Below are 15,121 nucleotides of genomic sequence, written 5' to 3'. Positions count from 1 at the left end.
GTCTCACTTTATTGCCCTCAGTAGAGTGCTATGGCATCACAGCTCACAGCAACCTCCAACTCCTGGGCTTAGGCAATTCTCTTGCCTCCGCCTCCCTAGTAGCTGGGACTCTGGGCACCTGCCACAAATGCCTGGCTATTTTTTTGTTGCAATTTGGCTGGTACCGGGTTTGAACCCGCCACCCTCTGTATATGGGGCCGGCGCCCTGCCCACTGAGCTATACGCACCGCCCATGCCACATCCCTTTAATACATTTCACCATGTTATGGTGACCCCCAACCATAAAATTACTTTTGAAGTAGCAACAAAAATAATTTTATGGTTGGGGGTCACCACAACATGGGGAACTATAAAGGGTTGCAGCATTAGGAGAGTTGAGACCCAATGCTCTAGATGAACTTTTTATCATGTAATTGTTTAAGGTGTAAGATTTATTAATGTAATGAAGATTTATCATTTAATGTAATATATATACATTATGAAAGTTTCTCAATTAGTATTATTTAACGAATTAGGGCCAGATTTAGTGGCCCACACCTGTAATCCCAACATTTTGGCAGGCCAGGGCTGGAGGATTGCTTAAGGCAAAGAGCAGGAGCAGCCTAGCAAAACTCTATCTCTACAAAAAAATAGAAAAATTGACCAGAATTTGTAGAATGCACCTTTACTGTTGGGTGGGAGCATTGCTTGAGTCTAAGAGTGCGAAGATGCAATGAGTTATGGGGACACTACTGCACCCTAACCTGAGCAACAGACCAAGACCCTGTCTTTGAAAAAAATAGATGAGGGTGGCGCCTGTGGCTCAGTCGGTAAGGCACCGGCCCCATATACTGAGGGTGGCAGGTTCAAACCCGGCCCTGGCTGAACTGCAGCCAAAATATAGCTGGGCGTTGTGGCGGGCGCCTGTAGTCCCAGCTACTCTGGAGGCTGAGGCAAGAGAATCGCTTAAGCCCAGGAGTTGGAGGTTGCTGTGAGCTGTGTGATGCCACGGCACTCTACCGAGGGCCATAAAGTGAGACTCTGTCTCTACAAAAAAAAAAATAGATGAGTTTATTTTATAAGCTAGAGTTTTACAGGTATAAATTTCAATTGGTAGCCGTTACAAATCTTGCTAAATGAGAAATAACATGGAGGGTAGCTGGAAATACTGGTCAAAGAACACAAAACCTTAGAAAGGAAGAATAAGCTTGAGAGATGTATTGACAACATGGTGACTATCATTAATAACAATGTTATTATATTCTTGAAAAACGCTTAGAGGGCATATTTTCAGCATTCTCACCACAAAAACATAAATATGTAAGGTAATCCACATGTTGCTTAGTTCAATTTAGTCATTGTACAATGTGTATATATTTTAGAACAACATTTATACAATATATGTGATTTTATCTGTCAATATAAAGAGTTGATAAAAAGAAATAGGATTATGAAGAAAGTCATGGTTATTCTTGTGAGTTTTTTCTGAATTGTTCTTGTTTGGTTGGTTATTGTGATTTTACTGTGTTGACAGGACAATTGAATTTAATAAGGAAAAAAGATTCAAGTAGTCAATGAAATAGGTTTTCAAATTGTATAATAATTTACATGTCCCTTGTAATAAGATATGCCTATCTTCTTCATGAATAAAGGAAAACAGAGAACTTTGTTGTCCAAAGAAAAGTTCACATGTATCTCTTACATTAATGAATACTTCAGAATTTCTAAAAATCTAATATATAAGTAAATTTTTTGATATTTCATGGAGAACTAAATTCTTATTTAAAAAAAAAATACTTTACTTTGTTGTTTAAAAATAAAAGTTGCCAGCCAGTATCAAAAGAACTATTTTTAGTAGTAGACCTCATGAAAATTTAAAATGTCACCTTCATTACATTCAGAAGTGGTAGGTAGAAACTTTGACTTAAATGTGTGAGGTTTTATTGTTGTTGATTTCTTTAATGAGTTCTTCGTATTAATTCTTACTTTTTTTCTGTTCTCTTCGGTCTCTGTTACTTGCTTTTATTTTTCTAATCACCTTTTTTATTTTTTTTAAGTTTGAGCATTTAAACCTTTCCTTTATGGATCTTTTTCAATTCAAAAGAAAATGAAATGATTTTATTCTTCCACTCACTAAAACTGAGTGGAAATTTAAATTTCCTTCCACTCTAGAATAAAGTTAATGCATTTTTGTTTATTTTAGTGCTCATGATCTCACAAAATGGGATCTGTTTGGTAATTGCTACAGATTACTGAAGACTGGAATTGAACATGGAGCAATGCCAGAACAGGTAGGAGTTTACTAATATGTTTTCTGTTGTGACATTGTAGAAAACTAAGCTTTTCTAAAGTCACATGATTATTAAAATCCTTTTATAGGAAGTAGTTGGTACCTGTAGGTGTGTTAGAGTAAAAGAGAAGAGAGAACTTTTGCTTATAGTGTATCTTAAAATTTTAATGTTAAGGTAAGCATTAATTACTATAGTAGCAACTTAAAAACTTTAGATTAATTCATTATGTAATGAAAATTTCTGATGGTTGTATTAAAATGACTGTGCTAGGTATTAATAATAATAAGCTTTAGGTATGGTTTAGTTATGTGCTAAAACTATAGTTAAATAAGCATGAGAGCCTTTAGTAGATTTAGAACTTTTTGCATTCAACTCATATACAAATTAGACTAGAAGGGGGAGGAATTCAGCAGAGACTTGAGTAGAATGATTAGTCAGCTTAATTTATATGAGAAAAGAAAGACTTATTTCTATACTGCAGACACTCATAGAGACCAAGATACCATCTCCATATTTAGGTGTAGGTAATATTTAGGGGATTATCTCGTTCATTTCCCATTTGACTTAAAATAGTAAAATATACAATGCTTAGATGACACCCTTGTTACTGTTAAGCAATACAAATTTCAACAGGTAATACGAAAATAATAATTTTAGTATTAAAAGTTAATCATAGAAATAGTGCTTTATTATTATTGTATTTTAAATTGTATGGCATTATTCATTTTCTTCATCCCTATAAATGTTCCTGATTATGCTAGATATTTTTACTGTATTTGCAGGAAGAACCTAAGTATATGACCGTGTTGTTTTTCTTAACTTATTGCTGATGCTTCAACTTCCCATCCTCTCTTCATCTCAGTCTTTTCAATAACCTAATTATAATGCACTCATATTTTCAAGCCATGCTTCATAATTGAAAGGGAATGGGAAAAATTAAGATGTTCCTTTTTTTCTTTCTGTATTTTCCTTAGGGAGAAAATAAGACTAGCACATCTGGGTTTTGTCTGGGGATTTATAACCATGTCTAAATTTTTTAACTCACTTATACAAACATCATTATTGTCACAGTGTTGTCCTCTGTTGTTGTTTTGGTTTTCTGTTGCTTATTTTCATTGTGTATGTATTATTTTCCATTTATTTATTGAACAGGAGAACATACTTATGTGACATTAAAGTTAATGTTATGTGTCTTTAACTTTGTTAACTTTTTAGACAGTCTTATTTGTTGACCATGTGTATGAAGTTTGAGTGCATAACTAATTATATGCTTGTTCATTTTGGCAACACTTAGAAACATCTTTTAAGATACTCAATATTGAAAATATAAAATCTATTCAACCAGTTCTTCACAGGACTATATACAAGATTACTTTTTCAGGTTCCAACTGTTTACGTTGAATTAGAATACCCTTTTAGAGGAAGGATATCAAAGATCTGCCAAAATGTTAGTGTTAACCCTCAATTATGCCTGGTGTTGAGAAGATACCTTAAAACTGTCTAGCTATTTGGGGGGACTGTGTACCTCATTTTATTGTACTTCACAATAATTGCTATTTTTAGAAACCTTTCATCAAACAAGTCTGTTGGTACCATTTTTCTAATAGCAGGTTCTCACCTCATGTCTGTGTCACATTTTGGTAATTCCTGCAGTATTTCAGACTTTCTCATTGTTCTTATATCTGTTACAGTGATTAATAATCTTTAATCTTTCTATTTAAACTGTTTTGAGGAGCCATGAGCCACACCCACATAAGAGGGCATACTTAATAAATGTTGTGTATGTTCTGCTGACAGGCCATTCCCCACATCTCACCCTCTTTTCAGGCCCCTCTATCTCCTAAGACACAACAGTATTGAAATTGGGCCAGTTAATAACCTTATACTGGCTCCTAAGCATTCAGATAAAAAGAAGAGTCACACATCTCTGGCTTTAAATCAAAAGCTAGAAAAAATTAAGGTTAGTGAGGAAGGCATGTTGAAAGCTTGGACTCTTGTGCCAAAGAGCCAACTTGTAAATACAAAGGAAAAGTTCTTAAAGGATATGGAAAATGTAACTCCAGTGAACATACAAACGATAAAAAAGTAAAACAGCCTTATTGCTGATATGGAGAAAGTTTTAATGGTCTGGATAGAAGATCAAACCAGCCACATTCCCAAAGTCCTAGCCTAATCTAGAGCAAGGTCCTTACTATCTTCATTTCATTGAAGGCTTTTCCAAAGAAAAGTTGGAAGCTAGTAGAGGTTATTGGCACATAACATTTAAGGTAGGAAGCTGCCTTTCATAACAACAGTATAAGATGAAGCAGCAAGTTTCGAAGCAAGCTTCTACATGAGTAGAAGCTGCAGGAAATTTTCTAGATCTAGCTATGATTACTATTGAAGATGCCTACACTAAACAACAGATTTTCATTGTAGCCTCTATTGCATATGATGCCGTCTAGAACTTTCTTAGTTACAAGTCAATGCATGGTTTTGAAAGACAGGCTCTCTTATTCCACGCTAATGCAGCTGGTTGAAGTCATTCCTCATTTACCATTCCCAAATTCCTAGGATCCTTAAGAACTGTGCTAAATCTACTCAGCCTGAGCTCTATAAATGGGACAACAAAGCCTGGATGACAGCACATTTCTAGTATGGTTTACATAATATTTTTTAAGCCCACTATTGAGACCTACTGCTTGAGAGAAAGGATTTCTTTCCAAATATTACTTCTTGTTGACTGTGTACCAGGTCACTGAAGAACACTGATAAAAATAACATAGGGCAATTAATCTTGTTTTCCTCCCTACTAGCACAGCATTAATTCTGAAATCCATGGATCAAAGAGTTATTTCTACTTTTAAGTCTTATTATTTAGGAAAAACATTTGATAAGCCTATAGCTACCATAGTGATTCCTATCATAGATCTGAGTAAAGTAAATTGAAAACCTTCTGGAAAGGATTCACCATTTTAGATGCCATTAGGATCACTCACGGTTCATAGGAGGAGGTCAAAATATCAGCATTAATGGGAGTTTAGAAGAAGCTGATTCTAGTCATGGAAGACTTTGAGGGGTCCCAGAGTTCAGTGGAGAAAGAAACTGCATGCGTGGTGTAAATAGCAAGAGAACTAGAATTAGAAATGGAGCCTGAATATGTAAATGAATTGCTACAATCTCTTTGATCAAACTTTAATAAATGAGAAGTCACTTCCGAAGGATGAGCAAAATGGTTTCTTGAGATGGAATCTATTCCTGGTGAAGATGCTGTGAACACTGTTGAAATGGTAACAAACGATTTAGAATGTTACAAAAGCTTAGTTAATAAGCAACTGCAGGGGGCGGCGCCTGTGGCTCAAGGAGTAGGGTGCCGGTCCCATATGCTGGAGGTGGCGGGTTCAAACCCAGCCCCGCCAAAAACCACAAAAAAAAAAAAAAAAAATAAGCAACTGCAGGGTTTGAAGAGGATTTTAAAAAAATATCTCTTGTAGGAAAACAGCATGGCATGCTACAGAGTTTTTTGTGAAAGGCAGAGTTAATCGATGCAACATACTTTACTGTCATTTTGTTTTAAGAAATTGTCACAGCTACCCTAGCCTTCAGCAGCCACCCTGATCGGTTAGCAGCCATGAACATCAAGGCAAGATCCTCCACCAGCAAAAATACTATGAATTGCTGAAGGGTCAGATGATCAGTAGCATTTTTTAGCAATAAAGTACTTTTTAGTTAAGGTATATATATACTGGGGTTTTTTAGACATATGCTTTTGCACATTTAAAAGACTATAGTATAATATAGTGTACTTTTTATGCCCTAGGAAACCAAAATATTTGTGTGACTTGCTTTATTCCAATCTTTGTTATTTTGTGGTGGTCTGGAACTGAACCTACAATATCCCCAAGATGTGTCTATGTGTATATACATGTATTTATTTCTCTCAGTGATCTATCTTTTCTTTTCCAGTACTACTTTAACTATTATAGCTTTAGGATATGTAGTAAACCTAACTTTGAAAGAACTTATTTATTCTATTTTTTAAAAGTCAAATTATAGAAGTTACAATAATAGAAAATGAACTTATTCCCTTCACCTGCTTCAATTGTCAATATGTTTTTCACATTTGCATACTTGCTTACTCTGTCTATATATTACATGTATTAGTATACATATGTAAATATTAATATTTTATAACAGTGTTATATATATTTATAACAATTTTTCTAAGCCTAGGTTCCAATCCAGGGTAACACTTTGCATGTAATTGTTTGGGTTTTTTTGTTTGTTTTTTGAGACAGAGTCTCACTGTGTAGCTAGCTGTCAGTAGAGTGTCCTGGCATCACAGCTCACAGCAACCTCAAACTCTTGGGCTCAAGTGATTCTTTTGCCTCAGCCTCCCAAGTAACTGAGACTATAGGTGCCCCCCACAATGCCTAGCTGTTTTTTCTTTTTAGAGGCAAGGTCTTGCCCTGGGTCAGGCTGGTCTAGAACTGGTGAGCTCAGGCAATCCACCCTCCCAAAGTGCTAGGATTACAGGCCAGAGCTACTACATCTAATTATTGTATCTCTTTTGTCTCCTTAAATTTGGAATCGTCTCAACCTTGTGTTTCATGACATCAACATTTTGAAGAGTATAGACTGGTTATTTTATAGAATGTTCTTATTTTATTTTATTTTATTTTTGAGACAGAGTCTCACTAGCCCTAGATAGAGTGCTGTGGCCTTATAGCTCACAGCAACCTCAAACTCCTGAATTCCAGCTATCCTCTTGACTCAGTGTGTCTCCCAAGTAGCTGGGACTACAGGTACCTGCCACAGTGCCCAGCTAATTTTTCTATTTTTAGTAGACAGGATCTTACTCTTGATTAGGCTTATCCTTAACTCCTGGACTCAAGAGATACACCCACCTCAGCCTCCCAGAGTGCTAAGATTATAGGCAAGAACCACCATGCCCTACTTACAGAATGTTCTTAATTGAGTTTTGTCAGAAGTTCTGAATATTTAGGTTTGGATTACACACTTTTGTAGGAATGCTACGTAAATGATGTTTTGTTCTCAATGTATCACATCAGAATGAACATAATGCCAATTCATTATTGACATTATTAACTTTAATTTTGATCACTTGAAGAAGGTGAAGTCTGCCAAGTTTCTTACTATGTAGTTACCAATGTCCTTTTTAAATAATAAGTAATCTGTAAGGAGATCTTTTAAAAGTATGTACATAATCCTTTTTCTTTTCAAACTTTGACATAATAGTTTTAGTATCCGCTTATGATCCTTGCTTGACTCACTTATTACTATGATGATCACAAAATTATGAATAAAATGATTTTCTGACTCTATCACTTACGTTATTTTTCTTAATTGGCATTCTACAATAGGGAAAAACTTTCCATTCACTCATTTGCTTTTTATAATTTTAAGTTCATTTTTAAAAATTGAATATCTTAACAGACTTGTAGATCCCTATTATATTTCTATTTTATTCAACTAATTATCCTTCAGTTATCTTATTTATTTTGGCACTCATATTGTGTTCCAGATTTGGCCGGTGTGAGCTGCTTTTAAACCAGCTCCTGTGTGCTTTAGCTGTGTGTTCCCCAAACTCTGGGCCTCAAATCACTACTAGTCTCTGGCCACAGAGCTCTGCCTGTCCCCTTACCAGTCCATGGAATAATTGTCTTCTGTGGAAAAATTGTCTTCCACGAAACTCAGGAACCGGTTCGCATGGCAGGTGGTGAGCTGTGGGAGATTAATCTAAGCAGCTTCACACCAGCCCCTCCGCATCCTGGCATCACTGTCTGAACTTGCTTGCATCTCTGCCTGAGCTCTGCCTAACCACCTCCACTTCCCCACCCTTTCCAGGGAAAAAATGTCTTTCATAAAACTGGTTCCTGGTGCCAAAAACATTGGAGACCGCAGCTTTAGATATGTTTTGAGCAGTTCCATCTTTTATAGCATGAGAATATGTTTCAGGAACTACTTATGCTTCCTCCCTCCCAGTGAATTTTTAGCCTATAATAGATAGCTCATAGGTTACTACTCTTCCACTCTTTTTTTTTTTATTAAATCATAGCTGTGTACATTAATGCGATCATGGGGCACCATACACTGGTTATATAGACCATTTGACATATTTTCATCACACTGGCTAACATAACCTTCCTGGCACTTTCTTAGTTACTATGTTAAGACATTTATGTTCTACATCTACTGAGTTTCCTTGTAAGATGCACCGCAGGTGTAATCCCACCAATCACCCTCCCTCTGCCATTCTCCCCCCTCCCTCCCCTCCCTCTGCCTCTTCCCTGTATTCTTAGGTTATAACTGGGTTATAGCTTTCATATGAAAGCCATACATTAGTTTCATAGTAGGGCTGAGTATACTGGATACTTTTTCTTCCATTCTTGAGATACTTTACTACGAAGAGTATGTTCCAGCTCCATTCATGTAAACATGAAAGAGGTAAAGTCTCCATCTTTCTTTAAAGCTTCATAATATTCCATGGTGTACATATACCACAATTTAGTAATCCATTCATGGATCGATGGGCACTTGGGCTTTTTCCATGACTTAGCAATTATGAATTGGGCTGCAATAAACATTCTGGTATAAGTATCTTTGTACTCTTCCACTCTTTACTCATGCCTTCTAATGTTTGGCACATGCCTGTCAGATTCTCACTTTACATTTACCTTTTTCCCCAGATAATCTTTTGTGTTTTTTCAGTGCCAATTTTAGAGAGAGACTAGATGCTAGCACTTAAAAAGACTGAACCTAATGTAGGAGGTAGGTTTAACTTTAGTCAGGTTATTGTTTTTGGATAGATTATGGCTTATTGTTCCAGTTGAGAAAGTCATACTATCCTTGGAAAACTACACACAGGCCAAGTGCACACCTGTAATCCTAAAACTTTGGGAGGCTGAAGTGGGTGGATCACTTGTGCTCAGGAGTTTGAGACCAGCCTGAACAAAGCGAGACCCTATCTCTACTAAAAATAGAAAAAATTAGCCAGGCACAGTGGCAGGTGCCTGTAGTCCAGCTGCTCGGGAAGCTGAGGTAAGAGGATCCCTTGAGCCCTAGAATTTGAGGTTGCTGTGACGTATAGATACCATGACACTCTACCCAGGGTGACTGAGTGAGACTCTCTCTAAATGAATGAGTGGATGAATGAATGAATAAACAAACTTATTTCTCTGATTGGCTTAGAATTGTTTCATTTACCCACTTGTGATTATTCCTTAGTCATGCCATATCAAAACCTTTCAACACTACTGTATCCATTATCTGTCCACCTACACTCCTAAGTCAAAAAGATAGGAATTATGGTTGATGCCTCCCTTTTCTTCACCACCAGTACATTATGCACACATACAAGATGTTACCCCATCCAGTCATTTTATTTATTTATTTTTGTTTGTACCTAGTCATTATTTATAAAAAATGTGTTTGAGTATCAGGTCCTGAAGATATAATGGTGTACTAGAAAGCAATTCTTAAGCTCACGAAGCTTTTGATCTTTTTTATAAATTATACCTCCTGAATGTCTCTTCTTCTCATACTGTTCCAGCCCTGCTACCATGTCCTTAGTTTAATACCTTGTATTTTCTCTATGGATCACATCAGAAACCTTAGTTTCACCTTCTCTGCAATCTAGGCTTTGTTCTAGTAATTCTCAACCATCTGTGGCATCAAAAACTCTTAGAAAGGTGTTTTTTTTATTATTATTAAATCATAGCTGTGTATATTAGTGCAGTCAAGGGGTACAATGTGCTGGTTTATACATGACTCTCTCAAATGCTATTGTGAGAATAGGTCAGTATAATTCCTTTAGAAGGTTATTTGCTACTCTATCAAAATTGAAAGTAGACATACCCTTCTGAGCATTTGTGTCTAGGCATTTAGAGTGCAGATATATATACAAAGATGTAGGTATTCATGGTAGCGTTTTTATGAAAATTTAACTTAAAACATTCATCAGTAGAAAACCAGTTAAATACACTGGGATAGTTGTGATTCTCTATAATTCTATGCAGTTATGAATAAAATAATGAAGTAGGTGTTATTTATGCAATATTCTATGTGAGAAGACATTTAATGATATACTGAATGAAAAAGACAAGGCGATCATTGTATGTAATTTAATGGGTGATGAGAAGATCTATACTTATAAAACTATGCTATATGTATAATAATCTTCAATTTTGGATGATAGCTGTTAACAGTGGATTTCTTCAGTGGAAAAATCAAGATCTTAAGTGGACCAGAAACTTAATTTGAAGTGCGTACTATTTATACCTTTGAATATTTTACCATGTACATCTAATGGTTTTTAAATTTCAAAACCAGTTGCTTAGCAATGAACAGTTAGAGAATAAAATTTTATAAAATGTAGCATTTAAAAATAGCACCAGAGTATGAAATACTTATGTATATCTCTAACAAAATATGTACAGGATTTGTATGCTGAAAACTATAAAAATTAATGAAAAACATTAAAAAGGAACTTTGTGAATGAAAATATAACATGTTTATGAATTGAAAGAATCGGTATTGTTAAGATGATGGTTCTCCCCAAAGTGATCCATAGATTTAACACAGTTCTGGCTAAAATCTCAATAGAATGTTTTATAGAAACTAACAACTTGATTCTAAAATTTTTTTTCTTTTTTCTTTTTTTTTTAAATATGGAACACTTCACAAATTTGCGTGTCATCCTTACGCAGGGGCCATGCTGATCTCTGTATCGTTCCAATTTTAGTATATGTGCTGCCGAAGCAAGCACTGATTCTAAAATTTTTATGACAAAAGAACAAAAGAACAAAAGACAAAAGAACTAAATTTTGAAAAAATAAAAAAGATGTACAGCTGATTTCAAGGCTGTAAACAGTAGTCAAGACAGTGTAGTATTGAAGAAAGGATAGATACATAGATAAAAGGAACAGTATAGGATGCCTAGAAGTAGACCCATATGTACATGGTCAGTTGATTTTTGACAGAGGGCCCCATGTGCCCCAGGCATGGCTCAGCAGCATTCTTTCAGCATCAGTTCCCAACATGGTCCCTTTGGCTGGAATTCCAGGAATTCTAATCCTGCTGCAAAAAGGTGTCTTTTCTAAGGAAGGAAGAAAACTAAGATGTGCTGCCTGCCTGCCAGAGCCTTCCTTGCCATCATTCTCTTCCCTGAATATGCAGTGAGGAAGCCTCCCAGAGAGCCCAAGGGGCTTTCCCAGCCTCCCCAGATAGGATCGAAACTGAGTTCTATCGAGTCCACCCACCTGGACAAAAGTAACATCATATTCCTCAGCTATGATGCTTCATCCCTGCCCTCTCCTGGGTCCTTAAAGGAGGGCTTTGCTAAAGAGGTGAATGGGATGGTCTGATGACTCAGAATCTCCAAGGGGTTGCTCTGATTTCATCTGAGAGTTGATTCTGCAGAGATCACTGCCAGACGTGGCTTCTAGCCTGACACTACTATTTACTGAGTTTTCCTCTCTGATCTTCAGGTCCTCGTCTGGGATGTTAGAAATCAGGTGACATGTGCATAGGGTCTCTAGATTGAGCAAATAAAGATGCCCTGCTAAGTTTAATTGCAGATAAATAGTGAATAGTTTTTAGTATGAATGTGTCTCATGCAATACTGGTTATCCTGTATTTTACCTGGCAACCCAGTCTCTCCAAGGACATTCAGCTCTAGTCTCTCCAGGAAGAGTTTATTTCACTCTCTAGAACTGAACCACCATGATCCACAGAAGTAATTGAAGGAGGTAGTGCGGGTTTGATGGGGCAGACAGCTCAATTTACAGATGAGGAAACCAAAGCACATTATCCCTCTTTTTGGGCAACATGTGATGCCCTCTTCTTGCCCTTCAACTCTTGACCCTGTATGTGCTATTTACTTTTTTTTTTTTTTTTGAGACAAGTCGCCCTTGGTAGAGTGCTGTGGCGTCACAGCTCACAGCAACCTCAAACTCTTGGGCTTAAGTGATTCTCTTGCCTCAGCCTCCCAAGTAGCTGGGACTACAGGTGCCCACCACAATGCCCAGCTAATTTTGTTATTGTTGTCATTATTTAGCAGGCCCTGGCTGGGTTCAAACCATGTGGTGCGTATGGCCGGCGCCCTAATCACTGATCTATGGGTGCTGAGCCTATATGCTATTTACTTTATCAAACCAATTAGTAAATTGTTATAGACCAACTATATTTGTTTGTCTTCCCATTAGATTAGGAATATATTTGATTTTAAGTCCCTCTGTCTAACAGAAAGCTTATGTACTGAATAAATATCTTTTTGCAAAACTGTGTCAATTAAGATCATCATGATTTGATAGCTTTCATTTTGGTGGTTTTCAAATGGTTTATATTTTATATCTTTATACATTATATCTCAAATTATTATTGTTATTTTAGATTATTATTTATTTCATTATATAAAATTACCTTATGTTTTGCCTTTTTGTTGTGTTAGTTTCTGTTTGGGGTATTTATGTGTCGGGGGGAACAAGGTCTCCCTTTGTTGCTGGGGCTAAAGTACAGTGATGTCATCAATAGCTCACTGCAACCTAGAACTTCTGGATTCAAGGGATACCTCTGCCTCAGCCCCCTGAGTAACAGGGAATACAGGAGTGCACCACCACACCCAGCTAATTTTTTAATTTTTTTATATAGGTGAGGATTTTACTTATATTGCTCAGGCTGGTCTCAAAATCCTGTCCTTAAAATCCTGACCTCAAGCAGTTCTCCTACCTCAGTCTCCAAAAGTGCTGAGATTACAGGTGTGAGCCACTGTGCCTGGCCTTGGTTCATTTTTTTATTGTGGTAAAAAATAATATTAAGATCTACCTTGTTAATAAGCACAATGTTGTACATCAGATCTCTAATTCCTTTTTCTTTTTTAAGAGACGTTATCTTGCTCAGCCATCACCCAGACAGGAGTACAGTGGCACCATCATACCTCATTGCAGCCTCAAACCCCTGCCTCAGCCTCCCTAATAGCTGAGCCTACAAGTATGTGCCACCACCAAGCACAGCTAGTTTTTTCATATTTTTTGTAGAAACAGGGTCTCTTATGTTGCTCAGGCTAAAGCAATTTGCCTACCTCAGCCTTCCAAGTGGCTGGGATTAGAGGTGTGAACAACCATGCTCAGCTAGTTTCATTTTAGCATATAAGCTTTTTCTAAATTAATATTTTTGACCTCATCATTTCTTGCAATAATTTTACCAGTAAGAATTTTAATTATATGTATTAATGTGTTTTTTATGTAATCAGAATTATTAGTTATTTTCGTTATTTTTTGTCATAATTAGAAGGCCTTTCAATCATCTAAATACATCTTTTTTCTTCTCCTGCCTTAGCAGTCTTTTTTATTTTTATTTATATATTTGAGACAGAGTCTCAAGCTGTCACTCTGGGTAGGGTGCCGTGTCATTATAGCTCGCAGCAACCTCCAACTCTTGGGGTTAGGGGATCCTCTTGCCTCAGTTTTTCTAGTTTTTTAGAGAGACTGGGCTCTCGCTTAGCTTAGCAGTCTTTTAAAACATTTAAATGTTTGGAATTTATTTGCATGAATAATTCGTGTCACTTCAGTTATCTCTGGAAGTAAGTATTTTTATCTTGAAGTGATGGGTGTCCTCTAATTCCCTCCACCCTTTTATATGGATCATGAGTCTAGCTGCACAAAGTGTTGTATTAATTGCTTTGATGCCTTAGGAATAGTTTGGTTGTTGTGCATGTTGTTTGGACAACTCTTTGTGTTAATTTTAGTTTTCAGAATTATCAGCAGAAATTTTTCATGGGGTCTTTTGAGCAGATCACTGAGATGGGAAATAGCAGGATCATTTTTGATGTTATGGCCTACAGCATATGCAGAGGAAAAAGACCATGAACTGTTTAAGAGGAATAAGGTTGTGTGATGTGAACTCCTGGTCTGTTGTGCTTTTCATCATATACTAAACCTCCTTTTGGAGATCAGTATGAAGAGATACTACAAAAAGAGAATGTACTATCCACACTGGACTTACTGTAGAAATATTTTCCTTCATACCCTTCTTATTTTCTAATACTTGGAATTTATAAGTAAGGTTAACAATAAAATCTCAGTATCCTGAATTGCCAGGGATTAATGTGCATTAGCCTGCTATGTAATCCATTTTTTGGAAAGTTAACTTTTTACTACCTAAATTTTTTACTTGAGTTTTTCACACTTCTAGTGATTTTTTTTCAACCCGTGCTGTAGTATGCCTGGCAGTTATATAATATATTAGATAACTCCCCACCCCCTTCCCAAAGACTATGCAGAATTTAGAAATTTTTTCCCTTTATCAAATTGTTACTTATGATTTGTATCAATATTTGTGCATTTCTTAATATTGCCTTAAGAAAAAGTTACTGTAAACTACTCTTCACCATGTTACTATTTTTAATTATACAGCACAATCGACTTATATTTCTTTTATGTATATAATCTTATGAATTTTAACATGTATATAGACTTCTGTAGTCACCACTATAGTAAGCTACAGAATCAATTTAACCATTCCAGAAAATGTCTTCATACTATCCCTTCATAGTTAAATGCTCACCCCACCTGCAGCTCCTGGACACCTATGATCTGTTGTTCATTACTATAGTTTTGACTTTTGGTAACTTCCAGTGATTTCCAAATAAATGGAATCATATTATATGTCACCCTGCAGAGCATAATGTTTTCACCTAGCGTAATGTCTTCCCTAAAAATAATGTCTTTGAAATTAATCCAAGTTGTTGCATAAATCATTAGATCAATAGTTGGTTCTGTTTTACTCCTTAATAATAGGGCACTGTGTGGCTATGTCATAGTTTGTTTTATACGTCCAGCAATTGAAGGATA

At 36.2% G+C, this 15,121-nt stretch overlaps 1 protein-coding gene and 1 non-coding gene across 4 annotated transcripts in view; one reads left to right on the top strand and one right to left on the bottom strand.

The window, feature by feature from the left end:
• The window catches only part of STAG1 (stromal antigen 1), a 411,299-nt gene that overhangs the window by 338,950 nt on the left and 57,228 nt on the right, over positions 1–15,121 (top strand). For all 3 annotated transcript variants that reach the window (XM_053598524.1, XM_053598525.1, XM_053598526.1), the window contains one exon: positions 2,183–2,270. In XM_053598524.1, coding sequence (XP_053454499.1) covers positions 2,183–2,270 — 88 coding nt within the window. The remainder of the gene's footprint in view (positions 1–2,182; positions 2,271–15,121) is intronic.
• LOC128592885 (U6 spliceosomal RNA) lies at positions 10,934–11,037 on the bottom strand. The gene has a single exon (XR_008382097.1). It is a non-coding gene; the product is annotated as a U6 spliceosomal RNA (small nuclear RNA).

This window comes from Nycticebus coucang, chromosome 8 (assembly GCF_027406575.1).
Source record: "Nycticebus coucang isolate mNycCou1 chromosome 8, mNycCou1.pri, whole genome shotgun sequence".
NCBI lineage: Eukaryota > Metazoa > Chordata > Mammalia > Primates > Lorisidae > Nycticebus > Nycticebus coucang.
This window is presented reverse-complemented; position numbering and strand designations above follow the sequence as displayed.